This window comes from Prionailurus viverrinus, chromosome B4 (assembly GCF_022837055.1).
Source record: "Prionailurus viverrinus isolate Anna chromosome B4, UM_Priviv_1.0, whole genome shotgun sequence".
Lineage (NCBI taxonomy): Eukaryota > Metazoa > Chordata > Mammalia > Carnivora > Felidae > Prionailurus > Prionailurus viverrinus.
The window spans coordinates 118,845,661-118,861,006 of NC_062567.1; the positions used below are offsets into that span (position 1 = coordinate 118,845,661).

Below are 15,346 nucleotides of genomic sequence, written 5' to 3' on the forward strand. Positions count from 1 at the left end.
GGATTTACCATGATTTAGATTAGTCCCTTGTCATATAATGACCTTCTATAAAACTCTGATGGTAACATATTAGCCTATATCACTAGTTCTCAATAGCTCTCAAACTTTAACCAGCAAACCTGGAAAGCTTATTAAAACACAAGACTGCTGGGCCTGTGCTGTAACCTATGATGTAGGTGACCATCTATCCACCTGGATGGTGTGCGAAGGCAAGGATGGCTTGTCCAATTCTATATTTCGAGCACCTAGCACATAGTAGGTGCAGTGAATGGGCAAATGAACTTCTTTACACATGTGAGAGGATATGAGTGAGGAAAAAGGAGGTCACACCAAAAAAGCACAGGAAAACCAGATCTGCCAAAAGTATCACAGACTTGGAACTGAAACAGTTACACTGTGGGGGAGGAGAGAGCAATGAGGACTTAAAAGAAAATGGTGATAAAAGGAACCATAAATCTCAAGGTTGGATTGGGTATCAAATGTCATCAAGTCCAACCACTCAATTGATACTTGAACTTCTGCTATAGGGTCAGCCAGCCCATGTTTGAATATCTGTGGAAATAGGGAGTTTCCGAATACAGCTGTGGGCACCTGACTATTAAAAAGTTTTTCCTTAAAATAAGTCATAATCTCTCTCTCTCTCTCTCTCTCTCTGTATGTCTTTAGTTTTTACTTGAAAAAAATGTTCAGATTATAGTTCTTCTCCCTGGATAAACAAACAAAAAATAATCTACAGCAGAAAGGCAAAGTGTATGAGAAAGATTGTGAAATTATAAGCAAAAGTAGTTAGCAAGTATTTGGAAATTGAGGGAGAGAAAGAGGTTTCCATACCTAAGGGATTGGGAAAATGTTGGAAGTAAAAGAAGAATGAAAATCCAGAAGAGGTACAGGTGAGAAAGATGATGATTTTTGTTTAATAATTCTGTAGTATAACTCACAGTAGGTCTTTGACACATAGGTGTCTTGAAGGCCTCTGGAAATGATGGCAAAGCAGTTGAGCTTAGAGGTGAAGCTAGAGAATCCAATTTTGGACTCAGAAATATAGAAGTCATGACTTGAACGAGGGGAGTAGATGGAATTTCCCAGGGAAGGAGGCAAAGTACAAAAAGAGGGCCAGTGGCAATTCCTTGGAGAATCTGTACTAAAGAGGAAGGAAGAAATGGAAGAAGGATGAAAACGAACAATTTAAGGAGGAGACCCAAGAGAGGACTGTGTCAAAGGTACCAGGAATGAGTTCCCATAAGAATAGGTGTTCTTCAACTTCTGATGAAGGCTGAGAGATGAGAATCGATTTTGAATATTTAGGAGTTAGGGGCGCCTGGGTGGCTTAGTTGGGTAAGCGTCCAACTTTGGCTCAGTTCATGATCTCACAGTTCGTGAGTTCGAGCCCCGCATCTGGCTCTGTGCTAACGGCTTGGAACCTTGATCCCACTTCAGATTCTATGTCTCCCTCTCTCTCTGCCCCTCCCCTGCTCACACTCTGTCTCTATCTCTCTCTCTCAAAATTAAATAAACATTTAAAATAATTTAGAAGTTAGTGATAACTGCCATGATAGCTGTCCCATGAGAGGTGGTTCTCAAATGTGAGCGGACATCAGGATTATCTTCAGGGTTTTTTAGTACTGAGATTATTTGGCCCATCCCCATTGTTTCTGAGGTGAGGCACAATAATTTGCACTTCTGTCAAGATCCCAAGTGATGTTAATGCGGCTGGTCTGGGAATATATTTTGAGAATGATGACCACATTAGAGGAGGATAATGGAAACCAAATTATAGCTGGTGGAGAATGGACAAGGCCCTGATAAATCAGAAGCAGGGAGGATTCACTACTACCTTGGTAAATTTTGAGATAGAGGAAAAGAAAGGGGATAGGCTTAAGAACAGTAGCCAAGAGGAAGGAAGCAGAAGAGATTGTGACAGGTGACCAACCACATATTCTCCATGCGTGTAGAGGAGAGGTTTTGAGTGAGTAAGGGTTTGGGGAATCCTTGTTTCTTGAACAACTTACTAAACATCAATCTTTAGCCTGAAAAAGTCGATGCTACTTCAACTGCATAAGTCATAATCATAGAAGAATTTGGGCATTGAAAGTCACTGGAAGACTCCGACAAAGAGAAGGGAAAAGAAACCCTAACTGGTAGTATGACGCACTGATTCAGAATGCCTCTTAAGCTTCATTGCTTACCACATTCCTGTAGTGGTGTACCTTAGTGAAGCCCAGTATCTGGTGTAATTTTTAAAATGCAGTTTGTCAGAAATGTTGTTATCTATTTTAACTCTTATGAAGAGTGTCTCTGATATGCCATCTTGAAGGTGCATCTATATCTTGCTATCCTGATTGTACACCATTAATAAAACACTGACTCCAATATTCTAAAATTCTCATGTCATCCTAGATATGGATATTTAATTTAGCTTTTAGTTTCATCCACATAAATGATATTTAATTTCATTACTTCATGAAAGAATCCCTGAAACACATTTATCTCTTTTAATGATAAGATAAATTATAAATTATAATAAACTTGTGTTGAACAGGCAGAGAATTAAGCATCTTTTCACAAATAACTTTATTTTTAAAAGTCACCTGACTCCCATAAAGTACACTCAGGCATTTCAGACATATATTCTGGAGGTAAATGCTATTTTCATCATGTACTTGGTCCATTAAATGCTCCTTTGACTTTTCGGGCAAACTTAAAAGCATTATAAATTGCCTATCCAATAAAGAGAGGAAATTTATCATCTATCTTCTGCCTGTTTTTTTTTTTTTTGCCTTCACCAAATAATTCAAATATAGTCTGTAGAAAATGTGATTACAAAGTAACAAATTTGATAATTGTGAGTGGCTTGTAGCTGAAGTCTCACTACTACTCATTCCTTTTCCATCCACTGCCCACACGCACCTGCCTGATGTTATCCTTTGCAATTCTTTGGCAGAATGTTGCCCCTACTACATTATACATTCAGTGCAGTTGTAATCTTATCAGTTGAGTATACAGGCACATGACAAAATGACTTGTATTTTCCATCCTTGTTTTAAAAAATTAATATATGTAAATGTTCCAAAGCCTTTAGACTCTTCTATAAGATATTTAGGTTGTGCCCCAGTTAGTAGCCTTGTGACCTAAAAGAATCCTAACTCCTATCCAAGGAGAGGCTATAAATACAGGAGACTTGGCTCTCAGAAGAGGAAAAAGAAATCCAAGGCTCCTGTTGTCTGTTATCAGTCCAGAAGGGCTTCATTTATTGCAATGTCAGGCTCTGTGTGGTACCTCCACTATAAAAAAAAAAAAAAAAAGATTTATCTGTAGGTTCCCTCAGATATGTCATTCCTGAAAATGTAATCTGTTTGAAGTGTGATGCTATTATAATATTCTGGTCTGGGGAAAAGTAGGTGTCTCTGAAGTAGCCTATTTCATTTAATTTAGCCTAATTAAGTTGTCATTAGTACAGGCTCCCTCCTGGGTTGTTAGTGGTTCCAGGGTAAAGGCCTTTGTCTTCTTCAGTGTATATCCACAGCTTCCAGGTGGGGACTCTGCACGCAGTAGGTAATTTATGAAGACCTACTGATAGGTTAGTATGTGGGGAGTGAAGTCCGTTGGCCTGTGGCCTTTTCTTTAATTCTCACCACTCCTAAGGTAGGTAAGATAGTCTCCCCTTTACATCTCAGGAAAACCAAGGGCCAAACAGCTTTAAGCAGAGCCTTCCCAAAGCACATTTCTAAGACACACCTTGGGAAGGCACAGCACATCAGAGGTGGCACTTCCTGCCCATTTGCTTGTGCTGTGCTGCGCTGCCAGCTCTTTGCAGCTACTCGGGACCTGACCTGCCATGAACCAGAATCTACGGGGGGGGGGGGGGGGGATGAACTTTCTGTAATATCAACTTTCTGTAAAGTGCCCACCTTTTAGCTCAGATATTAACTTGACAGTTTAGGCCAGAAATGCCCAAGTGGATGCTCAGTTCATTGTGTCTCTATTGATTTGCCTATGCATTCTGTAAGAGGGCTTTTGCTTAGCAAATGGCAGAAATGGAAGAGAGTTGCAATGTGTCCAACCAAAATTAATACTAAATCATTAAGCTAACATTTTCTTTTTGCTATTCCATGTCAGTGGAAAGAGATTTTGTTAAGTAGGCTCAACTCGTATACTAAAGACACAAATGTGATACTTTCTGGTTAGTTGGTTTCTCGACTCCTGTATCTAAGAGATTTCAAGATTGACAATTTAGGGAAGTTTATTAGATGAAGATGAGAGCACAGACCTCAATCTATGCTTCAGTATACAATCTTAGCTCTTGAATTCCCATCAATAATTCTACATAAAAGTTTATCATCATCATCTTCTTCTTCATCCTAGATACTACCACTGAACTGAGCATTTTGTACATTGAAGACATTGAACAAATACCTGATATTTGTTATCTTGTGTAGTCCTCACCATGCCTCATGAAGCAAGTGTGTTAGCTCAGAGAGGTTTAGTCATTTGCTTAGCATGGCACCCACCACTAGGGGGATGTACAACTAAGACGTGAACCTACTTCAACTTCAGAGTCCATCATTCTATATGAAAAATTACCCATTATATTGTGAAAAGCAAAGCTCTTTAATAACTCAAGTTTTTTTAGGGTGATATCGCCAAGGTATTATTTCCGAAGTCACCAGAAACATGTAGTATCTAAGAAGCAGCAGAATCAGAAACCCAACTTGGGTCTCATGTTTTCCAGCCTGGTGGATTTTGCACTATGTATTTCTTCTTGCACTGTGGAAGAAGATCCTCAGTGATGTCTAAACACAGTCTGGGATGGGAGTGTTTGTTGAAGAATGGCCAGTTGTCATCCAGCCACAGAGAAACAGACCCTTGTTCCCAGAGCCACCAGACTGGCAGGTGGAGTAGCATGTGGTACATCATCCTCAGCATTGGGAGCCTGACCAGCCATGGTCTTCTCAAGGAGAAGATCAGACCAAGACTTTTTTAAGATGTATATTAGTTTCCTAATTAGTTTGCTATTGTGATAGATTCCTGAAAACTTAGCTGCATAAAACAACACAAGTTTATTCTATAGGCCAGTAGTCCAAGGGAGGAGACTTAACTGGTTTCTCTGCTCAGGGTCTCTCAAGGCTAAAGTCCAGGTATTGGTTGTCCTGGGCTTTTCTTGAGGCTTTCAGGGAGAATCTTCTTCCAGGTTCATTCAGGTTGCTGGCATAATTTAGTTCTGTGCAGTTTTTTTACAGGCTCTTAGACAAAGGTCATTCCCAGCTTCTAGAGGGTGCCTGCACTTCCTGGATCCTGGCCCTCCCTCTTCATCCTCAAAGATAGCAATAGCCTGTTGAGTCTCTCTGACCACCCCCTACCTTTTGCCTCATCTTTGCTATCTCTAGCTGGAGAAAGTTCTCTCCTTTTAAATGGCTCATATGACTAGGTTGGGTCCACCTGAGTAAACCAGGATGCTCTCCTCTCTAAAGGTTCCTTAATCCTGCTTAAATCTACAAAGTCCCTTTTGCCATGTCACATAACATATTCACAAGTTCCAGTGATTAGTGTGCATACATCTTTGAGGAGACATTCTGCCAACCAGAAGAGCACAGACCTCTGACCACATTTGATTTGTTTATATCATTTAACAGCATATAATATGGACCAGCCTGTGTGATGGAAGCTATCCAGTCCATGCTTTGTTCTTCTGCTTCTGCTCAGCTACCCCAGTGAAGACCGATTCACACATTCCCCACCCCAGTTGGTGTCTCAGGTGTTTTGTTTTTAAGATATCTTTTGAATATATTTATTCCATCCTAATGTTTTTAAAGTACAGTTCCTCTGCTTTTGATCACTTTCAGATTAGCCTCCATGGTACTCAAGAAGTTATTAATAACACTCTATTTGCCTGGCAGCTTCTCCAAAGCATTTCATGCACACCATTTTTTGTAAGCTTCCTAACCACCCTGCAAGGTCAGTAAGATGGGGATCGTGATGATTATTCCATTTTAAAACCCTTAAAAAGGTGAGTGATTTGTGGAGGGTCACACAGCTGATAAGCAACAGAGCCAGGATTTAGGCACCCCAATTACACATCCCAGCTTCTTTCAGGAGTCTCTCTTCTCTTCCTTCCACTTCTTCTGGCCCCTCCTCATTTTTCAATGAATCATTTTCATTACCCTGTTCTACTCTCTCTTCACCATTTCCACATTTCTTTTAAATTGTACTACTACAAGCTGTTGCTGAAAGCTGCCATTTCATTCCCATAGAGTATTTATGCCCGATTTTTCACAGCTTTATTTGTTTTTATCCATGCTGAGCACTGTACCCAGCTGGATTTAATTCATAGTTGTTGCACGCAGAGCCCAGATTCTATAAGAATGTGAACTTTGCAAAGTGTAATCCGATTAGTGCTGCAGACTAGAGATGTGTGGGAGGTAAAAGCTCTATTATGAAAAGCCTCTGGGCCAATGTCCTCTTTCTTGAACGAATTTAAAGGCAATCAGATGAAATAAAGCCAAGAGTTATGGAGAAGGCCACCAGCCTAGCCTAAGAAGTATAATTTATGAGTCCATTTAAGGACTAAATCATTAAACTTGGACAAGTTGTAGATGCTGGTGAAGCACAATTAACTTTCAATTGAAAATAAAGAAATCTTAAGAGACAAGCAGGTTGTTCAAACTCTTATTTTGGGGGGAAAAGACTGTAATAAGAGCCAGTACTTAGTTTACACCAGACACTCTTCTGGAGACTTTATATACATAGTGATTAGCTAATCACCACAACCCTATGAATTGAGTATCATTATCCTGCCCACTTTATAGATAAGGAAATTAAGGCACAGCAAAGTTAAATAACTTGGCCAAGGTCACACTGCTAATATTTACAGAACCAGGATTTGAATCTAGGCACTTCACCCCCATGTTCTCAATTACTGTGTCATACTACCTCTCAGCATCATGTCACTATACTTCATGTATCCTTAAAGAGATGGTGAGGGAGGAGAGGACCAGGAGGAGAAAGGATAGAGGAGATGAGAACTTTTACCCCTTCTTAGGGCCTTGAGCCCTTCCACTGTACTGTTCTTTTCTGGGTACGTGACAATGAGTAGAATCTTTATTTCTGTGTGTGTATAGACGGTAGGTATGAGTTGTCTTTGAGAGGAAGGACCTAGAGAAGCTATGAGATGCTTTCTACTTTGAACTTTGAAGGGTTCCAAAGAAAGGTCAGCCACCAGGCACAATGGACTTGTAGTGAGGCTGGAATTCTGCTGAGAATAAAAGAAGTGGCAAAAGAGTTAACCATTATTTTTCATCTTGGAGCGGACTGGCTATGTAAAAAGTAATTCCTTCACCTGGGAGTTTCATTGAAAAGGATAAATTGCCATTTAAAATTTTTTCTAATTAGAAAAAAAAAAAACCTGCCCAAACTCCATGTGTTTTTAATTACTAGACTGAAAAGGCATTTAGATATTTTCTTCTGTAGAGCAGTCTATTCCTTCTGTAGCCCTCAAGTGAAGATTTCTAGTATGAATTACTTTGATAGGATGATCCCTAAAATCAAGAATTCAAAACCTGAATTCTGTTCCTGGCTTTATTCACTGGCTGGGTAATTTGAGCTTGATACTTACTCACCATGGGTCTCTTTTGGATGTGTAAAATGAGTATGGTTCCTGTTCATTCTACCTCATGGAGATGCTACTTGATATGTGCTTTTGGAAAATACTTTCTTTAGTGGTATAGATACCGCAGGTAGCAAAGTTGTTTTAAAGTGTGCTGTCAATTTTGCTCCTTCTAGTGGTTTTCTGTGAATGATTGACAGTTTGGTCACTTAGAAGACAGATGTTTTCATCAGCAGAAGTCAGAAGGAATGGGGAGGGGGCCAAGGGAAATCTGTGGCTTGTAGACCACCTGTAACAACTCTGTTTTCTGTGACTTGGCATCATTGTGCACTCTGGCCAAAATGACACGTGTGTGTGGGTCATCATGTCCCAGTATCTTGGGAGCCATGGAGTCAGCTTGAAGGACAGATACGAAAGCTGAACAGTCTGCTATCTGCTGAGAGGCAGCTCAGGGATGATGTGAGAGGCAGGAAACAAATCATGACATCACGCTCTCTGCACACAGTCAACCCACTGGGATGTGCTGTCAGCTTCCCTGCCAAAAGTTAACTACAGCTTGACCACGTCCCTAACCAAGGAAACTTTACAAATACAAAATAAGTTTCTAGAACCTACAGAACGTAATAAGCTGAGGTCTCTGCTGCTTTGCTTAAGGGGCTATCCACTTCCTTCCCAGAGCCTTCAGTCTTGGTCATTTATTGGCATGTGGGTGGACATTTAACTCTCGGCTACTATTTCATAGACAATGATATTGAGGCCCCTTAGTGAGATCTTAAAAAACACTTGAGTTGAGGCTTTCTTCTTTCTGTGTATAAAATGGGGGTATCATGAGTACAGTGAGAGTGCCTAAGGTGTGTGGTGTCATAATTACAGCTCTATGGAGACTTCCATCCTGTGTTTTGGGACAATGCTGATATGCTGTACCCTTTGGTTTTTTGCCTTTCATGTACAGGATCGATAAACAAATAAGCAGGTTTCGGAGATGGTTACCTAAGAAGCCCATGAGGCTGGACAAGGAGACACTGCCAGACCTGGAGGAGAATGACTGCTACACTGCCCCTTTCAGCCAGCAAAGGATCCACCAGTGAGTGTTTCGTGTGAAAGCCTTTGTCTTACTAAGGACATGCAACTGTGGTAGAGCCTTCTCCTGCACGCCTTTGAGTCCTTGGCATGTGGAAGGAACAGCTTAGTGCCCTTCTTTCCTGAAAGCCCTGTGAGTGTTCATATCCTTTTGTATTAGGGTAAGCTAACTGTTCTAACAAACAATCCCTGTATCTCAGTGGCTTGACACAATAGAACATGCATTCATATGTGTGTTGGGTGAACAACCTTCTTCTTGGTGATTCCAAGACCCAGGCTTCTTCTGTTTTGTGGCTTTGCCAGTCCCTATTGCTCAGAGCCCCTAGAGGCTCATCAACATCTAACCAGCAGACAGGGAAACACCTTTTCTTCAGCAACCCACCAAGTTGCCCCAGGAAAAGCCATATCCCTTAGCAGCCCACTTGCTGGCTCATCTGTCAGACAGTCTCCAAACAGTAATTTGTCACTTTTGATATACTGGGGGGGGGGGGGCAGGGGTGGAGGTGGGGCTAAGTAATTGAGCCTTTGAGGAACTGCAAAAGTGATAGGGAGTTGACTCTGAAGTTTCTGAGATGGCAAGAAATCAGGTGGTAGGGTCAGTGGTAGGAAAGAAGACATGCCAAAGACTGTAAGCAGCTAGGCAAAAACAGTCTCTCAGAAGGCAAATAGATAAGTTGGGCATAGCCTTGTTCTCAGCCCGACATCAGGAATTCCTGGCTCTCCCTACTCCAGCCATAGAGACAGCCTCAGTAAAAATGACTTACCCAAGTGGAGGGAAAGGATGACATCTTTAAAAAATAGCTTTCAGGGCACCTGGGTAGCTCAGTTAGTTGAGTGCCTGACTCTCGATGTCGGCTCAGGTGATGATCCCATAGTTCATGAGATTGAGCCTTGTGTCAGGCTCTGCGCTCTCAGAGCTGCTTGGGATTCTCTCTCTCCCTCTCTCTGCATCCCTCCCTAGCTCGTTCATTCATTCATATTCTCTCTCTCTCTCTCTCTCTCTCTCTCTCTCTCTCTCTCTCTCAAAATAAATTTAAAAAATAGGTTGCTAACTTTGAGGAAAAAAAGATAATAAACCAAAGGGCAATTGTCAAGTTGCAGGGAACATACAATTGGGGGTTTGTTTCAGCAACAGAAAATCAGTTAATGTCTTTGGACTTTAAGAGGGCGAAGGAGAAAAGAACAAGAGTAAATGTTCTGCATCAACATATATAATGTATTAATGCAAAGGAAGGAACTTTGTAAGCCTCTGAAATAGCCAAACTCTGGATCCCCACAAGTCAGATTGATGCCAACCCAGCCACATTATGTGAACATTTAAAAGACTTTGAAGAAGATCTAAAACTCACAACTTGGCCTCAGAATCCCAGTTAAATCTTCCACAGGAAATAGGAAATTAAAAAGGTTTCATGTTAACTTACAGATTATAACATATGGGTTTTTTTAAGAGCAAAAGACAGATGAAAGCGGACATGGTCCTGCTCTTAATTTAAACCTTTGCTATGCCTATTCTGTTCATCTTTAAGTTTCTTAGACAAGTGGTTGTATGTTTTAAATCTTCTGGAGTAGAGGCTGATTTACATGCAGAATTTTCCCTTTACTTCTCACCTGCCTAAGAGAGTATCTAGCACAGTTCAGGAACATCTCATGGTCTTTGGATGGATAGGTGGATGAATGGATACGTAGGCGGCTAGATGAGTGGAAGAATCAATGAAATACACAGTATGTGCCTGGGGTTTGCTTTACTTTAAAGGGATATAGTTAAGTAGAAGAGGAAGGTTTGTCACTACTCATCTTCTTGCTGGTTACATTTTCTGATGTTCTTTCTTGCTTTAGAACAAATTTTTAGCAGGGTTCTCAAAGTCAGAAGCACCTTGGCACCCATCAGGATCTCTAGGGAATAGAACCAAGAATCCTATCTTTATAAGTATTTTAAAGTATATGATAAATTAAGGATAATAGTTTGTGGGATCACAGAGGTATTTAGCCATCTCTATTACAAATTTGAGAGGCCTTTTTGATGTTTGGGCATCGATTCACTGAGTAGTTGATTCAAGTAGCTGTCACTTATTTGATGTCTACTTCTTGCCAGGCACCATCTGGGTACAGAGGATATAAAGATAAATACAGAGTCTTTACCCCAGCCTAGTAAAGATAGAAGACCATTTTGAATAATTGTAAACAGTATGATGGGTGTGCCTTAAAAGAAAGAGTGCTCCATACTCCAGATTAGGAGGGAGGTTCTAAGAAATAAGGGTTGAACACACAAAATAATGCTTGGGGTGGGTCTTACCTACATCCAGGTATGTAAGTGGGGGGAGGGGGGGAGGGGCGGAAGCATATCTCGAGAGAGAATAACATGTGTGCAAAAGTAAACAAGCACTAAACAATGGGGTGTTTGAAGAACTACAGGTGGTTTTCTGTGAATGGGAAGAGTATGAGAAAACTTGGTGTTATTGTTTGAAAAAAGAGAGTGATCAGTGGAAGATGAGCTTTCGAGAAGATGAGCTTTCGAGATAGGAGAACCAAGGAGGAAAAAGCAGAGGGACTGCTGGAATGAAGGAAACATATGAACCAGGCCTCAGTGGCACCAAAAGGGTAGTTTAGGCAGTTCCATCATGCAGTTGGGAGATGAAGGATTAAACAAAGGTCTATGAACGTCATTGGGCAGTGGGGATTTCTTTCTCCTTGAGAATTGTCATGCCACACAGCCAACATCCCTTTTGCGGAGATGGGGTGGGGTGGGGTGTATGAACTCAGGTAAAAGATGAGGGCATGTTCCGGATAGGTCTTTTTTTTTTTTACCCATTTTTAATTTATTTATTGTTTAATTTACATCCAAGTTAGTTAGCATAACTAACAGACAAATAACATCCCTTTAATAAATGTGTAAAAGTAAGACTTATAGAGCACTGACTGTCAAGTTAGAAGTGATTGGTACACGAGCACCCAGGTGGCTCAGTCAGTTAAGTGTCTGATTTTGGCTCAGGTCATGATCTCATGGTTTGTGGGTTTGAGCCCTACATCAGCCTCCACGCTGGCAGTGCAGAGCCAGAGTCTTCTTAGGATTCTTTCTCTCTGTCTCTCTCTGCCCCTCACTCCACTTGTGCATTCTCTTTCTCTCTCTCTCTCCCCCCCCCCCCCTCTCTCTCTCAATAAACTTTTAAATAAACTTTTAAATAATGAAATGATTGGTACAATCAGAAAAAAAAATCCCCCAAAGATGCTTCCCTAAGGTGACATTAATGGGTTTAAAGTAATTAGAAGTAGCTGATAAATGGGCTGTAGGGGTTATGATATGATTTCTTGATTTTCCAAATGCAGTCCAGAATCCCATGTGACTTCTTGGTTTTGCAGACTATTTAATATTGTGTTTGTCTAGGAATAAGAGAGAATAATAGATATGTGTGTGTGTGTGTGTGTGTGTGTGTATCCACATGAATGTAGTGGAAAAAGAAAGAAAAAAATTAGGAGGTTAATGTGCTAAAAGTGGAAATGATGTCTTAAAAATATTTTGCACTCAGGATAAAACCCAGACTCCTAAGTTGGCTCACTAGCTCCTGCTTCCATTCCCCTGTTGAGCACTTCGGCCATAATGCACTGCTCTGAACTTCTTAACTCATGATGCCCTCTTGTCTCCTGTTGCACATGGTCTTCCCTCTGCTTGGTGTACCCTTCCCTTTAGGCTCCCTTCTTTTAGGTTTTAGATGTGTTTCCTTCAGAAAACCTTCCAAGATTTCCTACCTCCACCCCCAATTCTGGGTGAGGTGCATTCTTCTATATCTGATAATATTTATTTTTTCTATCATAGTTCTTAATATATTATCATATACATTATAACGTCCTTGAAAGACTATATCTGTGTCATCATTTTTTGAATCTCATAGCTGGTGCTTGATAATGATTTATTAGATGAGAAGTGAGTACATAAAAGTGAAAATAGAACAATTATGTGAGCAAAGAATATAGATGGTATATATAGACAATTAGATCACTGCACACTCATTTCAAACCAAATTCAATTCAACACGTTCTCTCCTCTAGTGTGGTCCACTTCCATTGTCCCCAGTCCAATTTATGGCACTAATATTTGTGCAGTTGCTGAAATCAGAGTCAGGAACCTATTCTAATCCTCTTCTTCACTTCCACTTCCCACATCCACTACATTTCCAAGGGCTGATGATTTTACAAGCTAAGTGTCTCTTTAATCTAACAATTTTGTCTATCTCCACCATCATTATCTCACTTCTAAAACCTAGAGGTAATACAACAGATCTCGCTGGTTTTATCCTTGCCCACCATCAATCCATTCTCCCAAGTGCAAACAGAAGGATGTTTTCAAAATACACATCTACTCATGTCACTTGACCCTGTTTAAAAACCTTGGAATAAATACCAAAATTACTGAAGTGACCTACAAGACCTTGGATGGCCTGGCTACATGGTCAATTCCTCTCTAACCTCGTCTCCCTTTGCTGTCTCCCACCCTCACTTCTTATTTTTTGAACATTTAAAATTTATTACAAATGCAGTAAGTTAAACTCTCATAGAAAGTGCAAATTACAATTAAAATTTTAATGTGACTAAAACTCTTGAACACTATACTTTGAAGAGTAGGCAAAATAACTATAATTATAATGTTTTCTAAATTTGTCACTTTATACCAAAACTATTCAAAATTATTGATGCTCTGATTTCTTTACTATTTTGATAAATATTCTTAAATGTCTTTGTAGGATTACAATAAAACTTTTAATTTAACTTAAAATTATAGTAGTTTATATTGTCATTATCCCAGGATTACAAGGTCTTTGCTGGTTCCAAAAAAAATCCCCCCAATAAAACAACTCCAGTATCGTCTCACACTACTTTGGTTCTAGGACCTGGATTATCAACAAGCTAATTTCTGATGTGTAAATGGGACTGATTGCTTGTCCCAAATTGATTTGAACAAGACCTACTGAGCATTTGGCAAGGTCCCTTATGAAACTATACTTTATTTGTTATATTATTGACATGATTTGAATTCTGCAATTAGATATTTGCAATTATGATCCAGATACATAGAGCCTCTCTCAGTTCTTCAGATGCACTCTCCCTCAGGGCATTTGCACACATGGTTTTCTCTCTCAGAATTCTCTTCCCATTTCTTCCCTTTCCCCCTAGTTTACTCTTACTAATCCTTCAAAAACTAACTCCAGAACTCTTCCCAGGGAAGCCCTCATCTCCTCCATCCAAAGACCAGGTCTCCTTGCTGTATTTTCTTTTAGTCACATGTTTCCTATGGAGCATTTTTTTTTTATTTTCAATTCCATAACTATATAATTATTTGGGCAAAATATGATTAATACCTCTCCAGAAAACTGAACTGCAGGGAGGCATATGCTATGTCTGGTTTTGCTCATAATTATATCTCCAATACCTAACACAATGCCTAGCATACCATAGATGCTCAGTATTTGTCCATTAAATGCATGGGGTAAGGATGAAAGTAATAAAAACAACACAGGATAATCTAATCATGAACCTTTATACTCTGAACTACCTTGTACAAAAAATTAAAGTTGAGAATAAATTCAAAAACAAATAGCCTAGCATTCTATTTCAGTATCTATCAATGTTTGAGAAACAATAAAAGCAAATCTGTGAGTATACATGTCTATAAGAGACATGATGCCATCAGTCATTTTATATATCGCCAAAGGTGGACCTACACATAGGAAAACTCTTACTAGATGCCAAACACTATTTTAAGACCTTAATCCTTACAACAACCCTATAAGAGAGGAGGTATTATTGCCACCCTTTTATAGATAAGGAAAGTAAAGCACAAGCAGGTTAAGGAATCTGTAGTAGGTCACATAGGTAGGCTAGTCCACCCAATGAAACAACTCCCAAATATCAGTGCTTTAGCACTATTGAAGTTTATGTGTGGTTCACATCATTGTCTAGTGTAGGCTACCATGAGGAAGGAAGCGCAGTGTCTCTGTTCCATGCAGTCATTCAAGTACCCAGGCTGCTGCTTTCCAGTAACTGCCATCCCCTGGATCCCTTGCATCTGGTTGACACATGGGAAAAGAGAGATGAGTAATTTTGTAGGAAGCTTATATGGGCCAGGCTTAAAAGTGATTTACTGCACTTATACCCACATTTCATGGGCCAGAGTTCAGTCATATGGTTACCCCAAACGCAAGGAATGCTAAGGTAACTAGTCTATCTGTATGCCCAAGAGGGAAAGTGAAACAGGTTTGCTGAACAACTAGGCATTCTGTCTCAGTGATGGAGTAGGAATTAAGATTCAGACAGGGATGCTTCAGACTCCACACTCTTAAGCATTACACTCTACTACCTGTGTACTGTTGACATTTTGGACCAAATAACTCTGCTGTAGGAAGCTGTCTTGTGTGTTGTAGGATCATTAGGATATAACTGGCCTCTACCCATTTGATGCTAGCAGCTGCTCCCTCCCTGCTCAGTTATTATAATAAAAAATGTCTCCATACATTGCCAAATTTTCCTTGCCAGGGTTGGAGGGGTGGGGATGATGGATGGGCTCAAAATCACACCACTCTCTCCACTTGAGAACTATTGTTCTACTGGTTTTTATTACATGACATCCTTCAGGCAGGACCACCCACTCTCTAGATCAATTAAACTCTAGTTGCA

At 40.1% G+C, this 15,346-nt stretch overlaps 1 protein-coding gene across 2 annotated transcripts in view; it reads left to right on the forward strand.

Annotated features, from left to right (window-relative positions):
* ANO4 (anoctamin 4) overlaps positions 1-15,346 on the forward strand; it is a 395,947-nt gene that overhangs the window by 242,458 nt on the left and 138,143 nt on the right. For both annotated transcript variants that reach the window (XM_047866608.1, XM_047866607.1), the window contains one exon: positions 8,553-8,684. In XM_047866608.1, coding sequence (XP_047722564.1) covers positions 8,553-8,684 — 132 coding nt within the window. The remainder of the gene's footprint in view (positions 1-8,552; positions 8,685-15,346) is intronic.